Raw genomic sequence first — 15,573 nt, 5'->3', positions numbered from 1 at the left:
CAGACTCCTGCATTTCAATCCTGTCTTCTCTCTTCAAGTAGATGAATAAGCTATTCCTTTATACCAATAGCCTTTATAATCCTTGAATTATTTATTCTTAATAACTTTTTTCCCAGCTTGTGGTATTTTTCATCAGTTTGTGCTTCTGCTAATACCCTGTGTAACGCTTTGTGACTTTGCTAAGAGATCACAGTGGCTATGATTGTTGTGCTTAGAAGGAAAGGTTTTGTAAAGAGTACATTCGGGTCATTTTTTTTAAGATTAATTGTCTTCCAATATGCACCACATCAGATCATTGTTTCTAAATGAATGACCTTCCATAATGCATTAGTTTTCAAGTCTTTTGCCATATGCGTTAAATTAGTAAAATATTTTTGAAGATGAATAATTATTCAACATGAATGAACATTTTATATAGTAATTAAGCCTTTAGGGTAATATGTTTAAAAGAAAATCTCAGATGGAACTAGAATGGTATTTTTAAGAATTTTAAAGCTTTATATCTAAACTGTGTTTTTCAAGTAACATTGTATGTAGAGCATATTTGACATAAGATATTAAAATACTACATGAAGGGCAAAGATCTATCTCTTTTACAAACAACAAAAAAAAGGATATTCCTTTTGACTCTTTGCAGAGACCATTATAAAACAGAATATGAAAATAAACTACGTGATGAACTGGAACAAATCAGATTGAAAACTAATCAAGAAATTGATCAACTTCGAAGTGCCTCCAGGGAAATGTATGAACGGGAAAACAGGTAAAAAAAAAAAACCAAGAAGTTTATGTGATATTTTATTGCTCTTTGTTTGAAGCTTATAGGTTTTTTTTTTCTTTTTAAGTATTTATTTATTTATTTATTTATTTATTTATTTATTTATTTATTTATGGCTGTGTTGGGTCTTCGTTTCTGTGCGGCGGCTTTCTCTAGTTGTGGCAAGCGGAGGCCACTCTTCATCGCGGTGTGCGGGCCTCTCACTATCACGGCCTCTCTTGTTGCGGAACACAGGTTCCAGACGCGCACGCTCAGTAATTGTGGCTCATGGGCCCAGCTGCTCTGCGGCACATGGGATCTTCCCAGACCAGGGCTCGAACCTGTGTCCCCTGCATTGGCAGGCAGATTCTTAACCACTGCACCACCAGGGAAGCCCGAAGCTTATAGTTTTATCAAAGTTAAACTTTAGTTCGTGACATAATGTCTTTTTTAATACATTAAAGAAAATTTGTCATAAATCTAAGTATAATGGAATATTAAAGTTCTAAGGTCTTTGATAACTAGCTTAGAACAGGGTTTATCAGATGTTAGGCCTGTTTATTCTGGTATTCCTATTATCTTTTTATCACCCTGTTAGCTTTTCCTTTTGCCTTTACCTTAGTTCAGATGAAGGACAGAAATGAAAAGGAAATTAGAGAGTACTAAGAGATACCAGTAGTTCTTCCTATAATATGCCAGTGATTTCTCCAGGAAATTTTTAGAAACTGGAATTATGATATGAAGTATCGCTTATGCCTCATATAGCTGCTGGTCCTAAAGACATGTTAGATAATCTTTAAGAAGGATCAGTTTTATTCATGCAGTTACTTTTAGAACAGCATATATTAGGTTTTTTTAGAGATTGGCAGCATTAAGGGAAAAATAAATGCTACTTATTTCAATAGCAGTTATTTTTATATACCATCATTATGGTCATATGGCTTTTCAAAATTGATGTTTTAGAAGGAAACATTTTTGAAATGGACTTAATTGTCATACTAGTTTATCAGAACCGACTTGAGTGTATGCTATTATCTTTGCCAACAAGCAAGACTTTAAATCAGACTAAGGTTGATATTAGAGAAGGTTACATTTGAGCTCTAAGAACAATAAATTTACTTATTTAGCAAATATTTATTAAGGTCCACCATGTTCTAGATATATGTCAGATGCCATAGATACAGTGGTGACCTCTGCCTTTGCAAAGCTGGTAGTCTAATGGAGAAATAGAGAAACCATGATCAAAAGTATGATGATAATGAAGCAAATGGCAAGATGCACAGGGTGAGACCACATAGACTCAAGGTATATCCAACTCAGCCCTGGGAGGAATCGGGGAAGATTACGTGGAGGGAGAAGTACCCATGCAACACCTGCATGATGACTAAGAGTAAGACTGTCAGTTATGGGAGGGAAGGGAATTAGGGGAATTAATGCACACCCTGGAGGCAAGACAAAATGAAGTTTTTTGAACAAATAGAATAATTCAGAGTGGTTAGACCATAGACCAAGAGGCAACGAGTTGTAAGGGATGAAACAGAAGAGGGAAATAGGTCCAAATCATGCATTTGAGCCATTGTCTAAGACCATGAACAATTGAAAGATTTGGGGAATATGCGTGATATGATCTAATTTTATATAAAAAGACCATTCTGTGATGTGGAGGATAGACTGGAAGAGTATAAGGCTATAGACAAAGAGGCCACTTTTAGAGGTTGTTTCCCTTATCAAGACGGGTAGTGAAGATGGAACTGGATTAGTAGCAGTAGAGACGGGGAGAAGTGGGCCAGATTGGAAGAGTGCTCAGGAGATGGAACTAACCTAACTAAACAGTCAGGAGGATTCATTGGCTAGATTGGATTGGGGAGTGAGAAGTTACAGATGTCACCAGGTTCTTGATTGGGCAGCTGCGGGGATAGTGATGCAGTTTTTAAAGCATTAGAAAAAGACACGGCTTTAATTGGGAAACATGACAAATTTAGTTTAGTTTCATTAAGTCTGTGTGACATATGCAAGTAGAAGTTGATTATATAAGGTCTGAATCTCAGGAGAAAGATCTAGATGTGAGCTAGACCTGTGGCATAGGTGATACTACTATTTTGTTTTACAAATAAGTACTTATAGTCCTGTGGCTCAATTCTGTTGTGGATTTTATAATAAAGGCTTTTATTGGCCAACTTAATAACTTAAAATTCATGGGATTGTTTCTATGGTAACGTGTGATTACTTCCAAACAATTCACATAACCACATAAACCTTGGTATGTAATCATTTTGAGAATGCACTGATTTTTTAGTTTTTGTTGTTGCCGTTGTTGTTTTACTTTTTAAAGACTCCTTTAAAATGCATCCCCTGGTAACATAAATTGATGTAAACTAGCGCCTGTTCTCTAAGATGTTTGGTAGAGGTAGGTTGAGAAACAGTCGACAGAACCATTTCTGGAAGCAGGGAAGCTGAAGACAGGTTTCCTTTTCCCCTGTGTTGTTCTGACTCCATAGCCACGTCAAAGTGGATACCACCTAGTCAGGGAATTCCTGGGACTGGGGCTACTGCCCTAGAAACCCCAGTCAGCCACCAGATCCAGAATGACCCCATGGATATTAAAGCTAGGGTGGATGGTTGCCACCAGGTGGTGCCAAACTGCATCCCAGGCCTAAAGACATTTGAATTGCACAGGACTTCTAGCCAGCTGTATGTAGTATAGACTCACCTTTATCATTGTATTAACCTCACAATAATCCAACCCTGTGTTTTATGTGGCTGAATCTTTTTTAATCCCAGTTTCTTCATTCTGGCAGGATTTAACTATAGTTAGAGCTTACGTTCCACTGGTCTTTCACAAGGTAAAAATAAATTGCAACTTATTTCTTTTTAAATCTTACAACTTAAAATAATTAAGGAACGGATTTTAGTATTCCTTGTTATGAAACATGAGATTCAGAAAACACAAGTGTACACATTTAGATATCTTTGTGTCTGAGCAAATTAATCATGTGCTTTGGACTTACATGTTTAATTGTGTCAGTTTTATTTTAGCAAAGTATGCTGTTACAATATGAATTAAAATGGATAAAGTACTTACACTGGCATATTGGTACTTAGTCTCCTTGCCTCTTGGCCAATAAACATTTTTAGGATAAAGTTAAATAATAAGATTAGAGAAATATATTTTGCCTTTGGTTTGCTTTCTATACGTTGGGGGATATTAAGAGAGTACCTTTTTAAAGACTTAAATATACGACATGACACCATAAAACTCCTAGAAGAGAACATAGGCATAACATTCTCTGACATAAATCATAGCAATGTTTTCTTAGGTCAGTTTCCCAAGTCAGTAGACATAAAAGCAAAACTAAACAAATGGGACCTAATCAAACTTACAAACTTTTGCGCAACAAAGGAAACCATAAACAAAATGAAAAAACAATGTATGGAATGGGAGAAAATATTTGCATGCGATACAAGGCTTCATTTCCAAAATATACACTCAGCGCATACAACTCAATAACAGAAAAGCAAACAACCCAATCAAGAAATTGGCAGAAGACCTAAATAGACATTTCTCCAAAGAAGACATACAGATGGCTAATAGACACATGAAAAGATGCTCAACATTGCTAATTATTAGAGAAATGCAAATCAAAACTTTAGTGAGGTATCACCTCACACCGGTCAGAATGGCCATCATTAAAAAGTCTACAAATAACAAGTGACAGAGAGGGTGTGGAGAAAAAGAAACCCTCCTACACTATTGGTGGGAATGTAAATTGGTGTAGCTACTATGGAAAACAGAATGGAGGTTCCTTAAAAAACTAAAAATGGAGTTGCCATACGATCCAGCAATCCCACTCCTGGGCATATATCTGGAGAAAACTCTAATTCAAAAAGATATATGCACCCAAATGTTCATAGCAACTCTATTTACAATAGCCAAGACATGGAAGCAATCTAAATGCCCATAAACAGATAAATGGATAAAGAAGATGTGGTATATGTATACAGTGAAATACTACTCAGCCATAAAAAAGAATGAAATAATGCCATTTCAACATGGATGACCTAGAGATTATCACACTAAGTGAAGTAAGCCAGAAAGAGAAAGACAGATAACATATGATATCACTTATATGTAGACTCTAAAATATGATACAAATGAACTTATTTACAAAACAGAAGTAGACTCACAAACATAGAAAACAAACTTATGGTTACCAAAGGGGAAAGGGAGTGGGGGAGGGATAAATTGGGAGTTTGGGATTAGCAGATACAAACTACTGTTACATAAAATAGATAAACAACAAGGTCCTACTGTATATCACAGGGAACTATATTCAATATCCTGTAATAAACCATAGTGGAAAAGAAAAAAAAAAAGATATGTACTCAAGGGTTGAGATTTAATAAAGTAATTTTACTGCTTTAAGAAAAGAGAGAGAGAGTGCCTTTTATTTTCTCCTCTTAGATGTGGAAAAGAAAGATGGAACTCATGCCATGCAATCTTGGTATCTGCCCCTGCAGTCAGTCATACCAGTAGTTTGTGAAGTTAAGGGGTTGAGAAGGAAGAGGAAGAGAAGAGATAAAGACCTAAGAAAAGGCAGAGATAAGCAAAGAAAGAACTTGGGTGTTTGGGTACATCCAAAATACTATAGTTGGGATTATAATGTGTATGTATGCTTTGGCTCAGTCTATGAGTTAGGTTTCTTGTCTTTTTCTGTACTTTATATATAGTTGCTTTAAAATGATATTTTGGAGCTGTGGGAAATAATGAGTGAAACTCACTATGGTGGTGAGATTTATTGTATAAAAAACTTCTTACATAGTAGGACCGTCTTGCACATTTGGAAGAAAAGCATTATTCCCTGAACAGGGAGTATATTATGAAAGAGATTTGGAATGAGACTAAACTTAAATCTTGGTTCTGCCACTTACTAGCTGAGTGAATATGTCACTTAATATCGCTGAAGTTTAATTTTCTCTTTTATAAAATGAGCTCATAATACTCTTTCACAGGGTGATCTGTAAGGTCTAAATGAGATAATATGTGTAAAAAGTACGGTATAAATTATAAATCTGTATGTAAATGGTAGTTATTTAGATACCTTTTGCTTATGAGAAATACTTTAAAAAATTATTCTATCCATTGTGTGGACAATTTAAGTAAAATGAGCATTATATAAAAGAAAACTGGTAACGTTATGGAATTGTTTATTGTCACTGAAAGGCACTATTAGAAAATATATAATTATTCTTAAGTATTGATCTCCGTGGCATTTAACCACTTTTGTTGAATGAGACAATATAGACAGAGAGTCTGCATGCCATTTGTTTCAATCCAAATTTTTGCATCAGATGGCGAACTTATTTGTTCCTGATTAATACTGTGAGATAATGAAATAAGAGGAGATAAATTCAGCTGATTGTTTTCTCAGAAAGTAAAACTACCTTTACCTAAGAAAGGCTCATTATTATAAATAGTCTCATTATTATAAACACAGAAAGAGCTAGCCTCATAGTAATGCTGTAAAAAGGGTAAGGATGAGTTTGTTAGAGATATTCATTATACTCTTTATACTGCACAGAATATGGAGATTCAAATTGCTCTACAGTTATTTGAAAGGGGGAAGGCAGTAGGGAAAAGGGATCAAAAATATGTTTTTAAATGTAACAATTAGTATTGCTTTAGTGATTTTATTTTCCCACCGTATGAAGAAAAGCTATCTTGACCACAGTTTATCATCCTCCAAAAGTACTCAAGAAGAAGCTTAATGACGTAAACTTAAAATATGCATAGAATCTCAGAGTGATAGTAAACACTTTTGAATCTTGAATCTAAGTTTATTTACAAAGGTTAGTTGAGTATCCCTAATGCATTACAATAGGTGAATTGGAACTAGTGTACAGAGCTTCCATTCATGATTTAAGAAATATATGTCCTCATTAGTGCTTAAACAAACTTCTTTCATTCATATCCTACCAGATATCTGTATAATTTTTAAAGTTCTTTTATGAAAAAACTTAAGAATATTCTACTTTATCTTTTCAGCTAGACTATTCTGAAAGTATATGGCTTTACAGATAAAGCCATAACTCAGTATCTTAACTTCTCAAATAATTGTAAATGAAATTTTATTGTTAGCTGTCTTTTATTGTCAACTATATTCTTTATGCCTATAGGTGATTACACATGCGTTCACTTTTTAATTAATAATATTTAAGAATTTCAAGGTGTATAGGGTGTGCCAGGTATGAAGCAAGGACAGTTCGGGTTATGCAAAAACTTAGATTTTCCTTCATTGTATCATTCATAGGGTGGTGAGGGAGGCTGGTAAAGGGAAGGGTCAGATTTTAAAATGTCCTGTTGTCAGTTTATGTGGGGAGGTTTTACAGTAAAAGGGTGGCGTGATATATTCATCTTTTGTAACCATGGTTGCAGTGTGAGGTGGATTATGGTTGAAAAGGACATGGGGGCAGAAAGATTGGTTGGGAGACAGTTGCAAAGTTTAAGTGAAGATGAGAAATGGAATAAGAGCTGAATTTAAAGATTATTTATGTAGTAGAATTGACAAGACCTGGTTATTGACAGGAAGTGGACCAGAATAACTCCACCTCTTCTGCTTTCCTGGTCTCAGAGAGATGGATTGTTAGGCACGGCCATTAACTCAAGGTTGTAGACAAGATTGAGAAAGGAAGATAACACTTAATTGCTGATGTTTTACAGATATGGCAGCTCTGATCAAGCCCCAAAGTAATTCTCTAAGATCACATGGTTTATTTGTTTGTCTGTTATTCATTAAGAAATTTTAAATTTTATTATTACTTATTTTATTATTATTTATGAGGTAACATTGATTTATAACATTAAATAAGTTTCATGTGTACAACATTGTATTTCTACTTCTGTATACCCTACAACATGCTCATCACCAAAATTTTATTTTTCACCTGTAATCATACAGTTAATCACCTTTACCCATTTTGCCTTCCCCTTCCCCTTCCCACCACCACTCCGTTCTCTGTATCTACGTGTTGTTTGGTTTGTTCATTATTTTGTTTTTATTTATTTATCAGTTTTTCATATTCCACATATGAGTTAGATCTTACGATATTTGTCTTCCTCCATCTGACGTATTTCACTTAGCATAATACCCTCAAGGTCCAACCATGTTGTCACACATGGCAGATTTCATCTTTCTTTATTGCTGAGTAGTATTCCATTGTGTGTGTGTGTGTGTGTGTGTGTGTGTGTGTGTGTGTGTGTGTTTGCGTGTGATATATATATATATATGCCATACCTTCTTTATCCATTCATCTGTTGATAGGCTTAGATTGTTTCCATATCTTGGCTATTGTAAATAATGCCACAGTGAACATAGGGGTGTGGATATCTTTTCAGATTAGTGTTTTCTTGTTCTTGGACTATATACCCAAAAGTGGGGTAGCTGGATCATATGGTAGTTCTATTCTTAATTTTTTGAGGAATCTCCGTACTGTGTTATAGTGGCTGCACCAATTTACATTCCCACCAGTAGTGTATAAGGGTTCCCTTTTCTCTAGATCCTCTTCAACACATGTTATTTCTTGCCTTTTTGTTAATAGCCATTCTGTCAGGTGAAGGTGATAGCTCACTGTGGTTTTGATTTGCATTTCCTTATTAATTGGTGGTTTTGAACATCTTTTCACGTGCCTGTTGGGCATCTGTTTGTCTTCCTTAAAAAATGTCTGTTAATCTCCTCTGCCCATTTTTTAATCAGGTCGCTTTTGTTGTTGAGCTGTATGGGTTCTTTATGTATTTTGGATATAAACCCCTTATTGCATATATCATTTACAGACATCTTCTCTCATTCATTAGGGTCATTGTTGAGTTATTAATGGTTTCCTTTGCTGTGCAGAAGCTTTTTAATTTGATGTAATTCATTTGTTTCTTTTTGCCTTTGTTTCCCTTGCCTGAGAAGACATATCTAGAAAAATATTGTTAAAATTGATGTCAAAGAGCATACTGGCTATGTTTTTTTCTAAGAGTTTTATGGTTTCAGGTCTTACATTCAAGTCTTTAACCCATTTTGAGTAAATTTTGTGTATGGTGTGGGATAGTTGTCTAGTTTCATGTTTTTGCATGTGGCTGTCCAGTTTTCCCAACACGATTTATTGGAGAGACTATCCTTTCTCCACTGTATGTTCTTTGCTCCTTTGTCGTAAATTAATTGTCCATATGTGTGGGTTTATTTCTGGGCTCTCTATTCTGTTCCATTGATCTATGTGTCTGTTTCTCTGCCAGTACCATGCTGTTTTGATTACTGTTGCTTTGTACTATAGTTTGAAACCAGGGAGTGTGATGCCTGCAGCTTTGTTCCTTTTTCTCACAATTGCTTTGGTTATTCAGGGCATTTTGTGGTTCCATATAAATTTTAGAAAGTTTTGTTCTATTTCTGTGAAAAGTATCTTGAGATTTTGATAGAGATTACATTGAACCTGTAGATTGCTTTAGATAATAAGGACATTTTGACAATGTTAATTCTTTCAATCCATGAGCACGGAACATTTCTCCATTTATTTGTGTCTTTTTCAATTTCTTTCAACAGTAAGATCACATAGTTTATAACTAGAAAATTTTCTCTACTGTGCCCCAGATACAACTCCCCTCACTTCTCAGGTAAGGCCCTGAGGCAAGAAGGGACCTTAAGGTGATGAAGCTTCTCCAGCAGTTTTCTCTGTTTTCCCCATGGTACTCTTAGAAATATTATAATTTTCTTTATATACAATAAAAAATCTTGGGAAACATTGCCCTAATTATCATTCTCTAAGTGAATACCTTCATATTTTTAATTTAGATTTTCATATTTTAAAAATTTTGTATTGAAGTATAGTTGATTCACAATATTATATTAGTTTCAGGTGTGTAGCATAGTGATTCAGTATTTTTATGGATTATACGCCATTTAAAGTTATTACAAAATCATGACTATAATTCCCTGTGCTGTACAGTATGTCCTTATGGCTTATGTATTTTACACATAGTAGTTTGTGTCTTTTAATCCCATACTCCTATCTCACCCCTCCCCTAGATTTTCATATTTAGATAACATACTAACAATAACTACTATTTATTGAGTATACATAAATAGATGTATCACATACATTATAGAGAGAATTAAATGGGACAGTTTATGAGGTTGTAGGTATTAGTATCCCCATTTTACAAATGTGGAAGCTGAGACCCTGAGAGGCTGTGATTTGTCTATGATCATAGACTTTTTAACTGGTGAAACTAGGTAGCTCTGACTCTGCAGTGTAATGCAGACTCCCATCTTACTGGGCAAGGCTATGAAAATTGACAAAAGATTTCTTATTGAAACTCTAATTTTGGACTTCCCTGGTGGCACAGTGGTTAGAATCCACCTGCCAATGCAGGGGACACGGGTTTGAGCCCTGGTCCGGGAAGATCCCACGTGCTGCGGAGCAACTAAGCCCGTGTGCCACAACGACTGAGCCTGTGCTCTAGAGCCCGCGAGCCACAACTACTGAGCCTGTGTGCCACAACTACTGAAACCCGCACGCCTAGAGCCCATGCTCTGCAACAAGAGAAGCCACCGCAGTGAGAAGCCTGCGCACTGCAACAAAGAGTAGCCCCCACTCACCACAACTAGAGAAAGCCCACATGCAGCAACGAAGACCCAACACAGCCAAAAATAAATGAATAAGATAAATAAATTTATTTTTTTAAAAAAAGAAAGAAACTCTAATTTTAGTGGTAATGTTTTTAGAAAAGAAACTCGGTCTTTTAAGAGAGTTTGCAAACCCTGCTTCACACTTGAGGGCTGAGTGCGGATTATTAGAACTTTATAAAAGCAGTAAAAGCATTCGTAATTTTGAAAATTAGGGAAGAGGGCTTCATTTTTCTATAAAATGGTATAATTTTTTGATAAGGTCTGCCTCTCAGACACTACTCTGCACTTATAACTAGAGCCCATCCCCTTTTGCTATATAAGGACACACTCCAGAAATTCTCCTCTATGTCTCCTATATTGACAGTTTTCCCGTCTGCCATGTATAAACATATTATTTCTCCCCTTTTTAAAAAGCCTCTTTTATCTCCACTTCCCCCTCCAGCCACTGCCCCGTTTCTTTGCTCCCCTTTGTGACCAGATTCCTGCAGAGTTTATATACTCATTCCTTACCCTCATTTTTAAAATTCCACTACCAAACTTTGCCTCCATACCAGTCAAAAAAAGCTGTTCTTATCACAGCCCCCAGAGACTATGTTCCCAAAAAGTCTAGTGCTCAGGTTCTCTTCTTACCTTGCTTGACCACAGCGATATTGAATATAGTTGATCACTCCCTACTCCTGGAAACACACTCTCTTTAATGGCTTCCAGGATCCCACACTTTGACTGTTCCCCTTCCTCACTGGCATCTTTACTGGTCTTTCCTGTCTCCTTGACGTCTTTTGCAGCTGCCTCCGTGACATTTCCACTTGGTTATCTAATAAACGTCTTAAATTTAACATGTCCACATGCAAACTTCTGTCCCTCCAACCTTGCTCTGCCTCAGTCTGACCCAGTGCGATTAAGGACAGCTCTAGTCTTCTTGCTCAGGCCAAAAACCTTGAGGTCATCTTCAACATCTTTTTCATATTCCATATGTTATTCATTAGCAGATCCTTTTGATTGTGTCTTCAGAATTTATTGATCTTTTATCATCAATAAATACTACCTTGGTCCAAGTTATCATTATCTCTTGATTGATCTTTTATCATCAGTAAATACTACCTTGGTCTAAGTTATCATTATCTCTTGCTCTGATTACAAGAGCCACTTAAGTGGTCCCCCAGCTTCCTTCTGTGTTCCTGTTAAACAGTAGGTCAAATTGGATCACTCCTCTGCTCAGATAAAAAGGCACTCCATCTCACTCTGTCAAAGTTTAAGTGATTAAAATGGCCTGTGATGCTACCTCATCTGTGCCCAGCATTCCCACCCTCATTTTACTACTCTGTTCTACTCACTCACTCAATCACACTGCCTCCTGTTCCTTTAACAGTGGCGTGTTTCCCACCTCAGGTCTTTTGTATTTACAGTTCCCACAGCTTAACCACCACTTCTGGATACCCTGCAGCCCTGTCTCCTCTCTTTCTCCACATCTTCAGATGTCATCTGCTCTCTCCCATCTTTCTTGACCACCCTGTTTAAAATTGTGAAGGCCCCCCACTCCTCCCACACCTACTAGCCCACACCCGTTAGCCCCTTCTCTGCTTCACTTTTCTCCAGAGCACTTAGGACCTACGGACATGCATTTGGTTTCTTTCCTACTAGAATGCAATCTCCACGTGAGCACGGATTTTCCTCTGTTGTTCACGGTTGGATTCCCAGGTACCACTGTCTGGTCTGTTGTAAGTGCTCAATAAATATTTGTTGAATGGAAGAATGAATTGCTCCTACTTTTGAGAAATCAGACTGTTGCTTTAGATGAAATGAAAAGCTGCACAAAATTTATGAGATGGATTTGATCAGAACCAAGCATGGTGACTGACATTTGTAGTACCTCAATTAACCATCCACCAGAGTCACCTAGTTTCATTTCAATATATTACATTTTATTCCATCAGCTACTTGTTAAACCTCAACACATTAATGGATTTCAAAGTGTTTTGCATTTTGGTGCTTACCTTCTTTTTATAATTAAAAAAATCATTTATTTACTTTTGGCTGAAGTTTTCATATCTATAAAATGAAAAAAAAATGTGCTTGAGCACCAACTAAAGTAAAAGGATAGGAAAATGTAGCTTCTTCATTTAACAGTAATCTCAAAAATTTTCCACTCTTAAAATGCGTAACTTCCCCCAAGAAATCGTTACATAAAATTTATACTTTGTTGTTTTTTTCATGTCCTATTCATTCACTTTTCAACTATATTAAAGGAAAAATTATCAGTCATTGATTATATAATGAAAGATAATCCACTTGGAATTCTTTTATTTCATGCCACCTTTTTTTTAAATCTTCATTGGAGTATAATTGCTTTACAATGGTGTGTTAGTTTCTGCTTTATAACAAAGTGAATCAGTTATACATGTACATATGTTCCCATATCTCTTCCTTCTTGCATCTCCCTCCCTCCCACCCTCCCTATCCCACCCCTCTAGGTGGTCACAAAGCACCGAGCTGATCTCCCTGTGCTATGCGGCTGCTTCCCACTAGCTATCTATTTTACGTTTGGTAGCGTATATGTGTCCATGCCACTCCTTCACTTTGTCACAGCTTACCCTTCCCCCTCCCCATATCCTCAAGTCCATTCTCTAGTCGGTCTGTGTCTTTATTCCCATCTTGCCCCTAGGTTCTTCATGACCTTTTTTTTTTTTCTTAGATTCCATATATATCTGTTAGCATACGGTATTTGTTTTTCTCTTTCTGACTTACTTCACTCTGTATGACAGACTCTAGGTCCATCCATCTCACTACAAATAACTCAATTTCGTTTCTTTTCATGGCTGAGTAATATTCCATTGTATATATGTGCCACATCTTCTTTATCCATTCATCTGTTGATGGATACTTAGGTTGCTTCCATGTCCTGGCTATTGTAAATAGCGCTGCAATGAACATTTTGGTACATGACGCTTTTTGAATTATGGTTTTCTCAGGGTACATGCCCAGTAGTGGGATTGCTGGGTCGTATGGTAGTTCTATTTGTACTTTTTTAAGGTACCTCCATACTGTTCTCCATAGTGGCTGTATCAATTTACATTTCCACCAACAGTGCAAGAGGGTTCCCTTTTCTCCACACCCTCTCCAGCATTTATTGTTTGTAGATTTTTTCATGATGGCCATTCTGACCGGTGTGAGATGTTCTCTCATTGTAGTTTTTTAATTTTTTTAACATCTTTATTGGGGTATAATTGCTTTACAGTGGTGTATTAGTTTCTGCTCTATAACAAAGTGAATCAGTTATACATATACATATGTTCCCATATCTCTTCCCTCTTGCATCGCCCTCCCTTCCCCCCTTCCTATTCCACCCCTCCAGGCGGTCACAAAGCACCGAGCCGATATCCCTGTGCCATGCGGCTGCTTCCCACTAGCTATCTACCTTATGTTTGTTAGTGTATATATGTCCATGCCTCTCTCTCGCCCTGTCACAGCTCACCCTTCCCCCTCCCCATATCCTCAAGTCTGTTCTCCAGTAGGTCTGTGTCTTTGTTCCTGTCTTACCCCTAGGTTCTTCATGACATTTTTTTTCTTATATTCCATATATGTGTGTTAGCATATGGTATTTGTCTTTCTCTTTCTGACTTACTTCACTCTGTATGACAGACTCTAGGTCTATCCACCTCATTACAAATAGCTCAATTTCGTTTCTTTTTATGGCTGAGTAATATTCCATTGTATATATGTGCCACATCTTCTTTATCCATTCATCCGATGATGGACACTCAGGTTGTTTCCATCTCCTGGCTATTGTAAATAGAGCTGCAATGAACATTGCGGTACATGACTCTTTTTCAATTATGGTTTTCTCAGGGTATATGCCCAGTAGTGGGATTGCTGGGTCATATGGTAGTTCTATTTGTAGTTTTTTAAGGAACCTCCATACTGTTCTCCATAGTGGCTGAACCAATTCACATTCCCACCAGCAGTGCAAGAGTGTTCCCTTTTCTCCACACCCTCTCCAGCTTTTATTGTTTCTAGATTTTTTGATGATGGCCATTCTGACTGGTGTGAGATGATATCTCATTGTAGTTTTGACTTGCATTTCTTTAATGATTAATGATGTTGAGCATTCTTTCATGTGTTTGTTGGCAGTCTGTATATCTTCTTTGGAGAAATGTCTATTTAGGTCTTCTGCCCATTTTTGGATTGGGTTGTTTGTTTTTTTGTTATTGAGCTGCATGAGCTGCTTGTAAATTTTGGAAATTAATCATTTATCAGTTGCTTCATTTGCAAATATTTTCTCCCATTCTGAGGGTTGTCTGTTGGTCTTGTTTATGGTTTCCTTTGCTGTGCAAAAGCTTTGAAGTTTCATTAGGTCCCATTTGTTTATTTTTGTTTTTATTTCCATTTCTCTAGGAGGTGGGTCGAAAAGGATCTTGCTGTGATTTATGCCATACAGTGTTCTGCCTATGTTTTCCTCTAAGAGTTCGATAGTTTCTGGCCTTACATTTAGGTCTTTAATCCATTTTGAGCTTATTTTTGTGTATGGTGTTAGGGAGTGATCTAATCTCATACTTTTACATGTACCTGTCCAGTTTTCCCAGCACCACTTATTGAAGAGGCTGTCCTTTCTCCATTGTACATTCCTGCCTCCTTTATCAAAGATAAGGTGACCATATGTGCGTGGGTTTATCTCTGGGCTTTCTATCCTGTTCCATTGATCTTTCTGTTTTTGTACCGGTACCATACTGTCTTGATTACTGTAGCTTTGTAGTATAGCCTGAAGTCAAGGAGCCTGATTCCTCCAGCTCCGTTTTTCTTTCTCAAGATTGCTTTGGCTATTCGGGGTCTTTTGCATTTCCATACAAATTGTGAAATTTTTTGTTCTAGTTCTGTGAAAAATGCCAGTGGTAGTTTGATAGGGATTACATTGAATCTGTAGATTGCTTTGGGTAGTAGAGTCATTTTCACAATGTTGATTCTTCCAATCCAAGAACATGGTATACCTCTCCATCTATTTGTATCATCTTTAATTTCTTTCATCAGGGTGTTATATAATTTTCTGCATACAGGTCTTTTGTCTCTTTAGGTAGGTTTATTCCTAGATATTTTATTCTTTTTGTTGCAATGGTAAATGGGAGTGTTTTCTTGATTTCACTTTCAGATTTTTCATCA

The 15,573-nt window shown here is 36.6% G+C and overlaps 1 protein-coding gene across 3 annotated transcripts in view; it reads left to right on the top strand.

Annotated features, from left to right (window-relative positions):
* PIBF1 (progesterone immunomodulatory binding factor 1) overlaps positions 1-15,573 on the top strand; it is a 212,723-nt gene that overhangs the window by 50,578 nt on the left and 146,572 nt on the right. For all 3 annotated transcript variants that reach the window (XR_010937036.1, XM_067713708.1, XM_067713710.1), the window contains exon 9: positions 638-763. Coding sequence is in view for 2 of the 3 variants with exons in the window: in XM_067713708.1 (XP_067569809.1) it covers positions 638-763 (126 nt within the window). In the remaining variant the exon portion in view is untranslated. The remainder of the gene's footprint in view (positions 1-637; positions 764-15,573) is intronic.

Source organism: Pseudorca crassidens, chromosome 18 (genome assembly GCF_039906515.1).
Source record: "Pseudorca crassidens isolate mPseCra1 chromosome 18, mPseCra1.hap1, whole genome shotgun sequence".
Taxonomy (NCBI): domain Eukaryota; kingdom Metazoa; phylum Chordata; class Mammalia; order Artiodactyla; family Delphinidae; genus Pseudorca; species Pseudorca crassidens.
The sequence above is the reverse complement of the archived record's forward strand: the minus strand, read 5'-3'. Positions and strand labels throughout refer to the sequence as shown.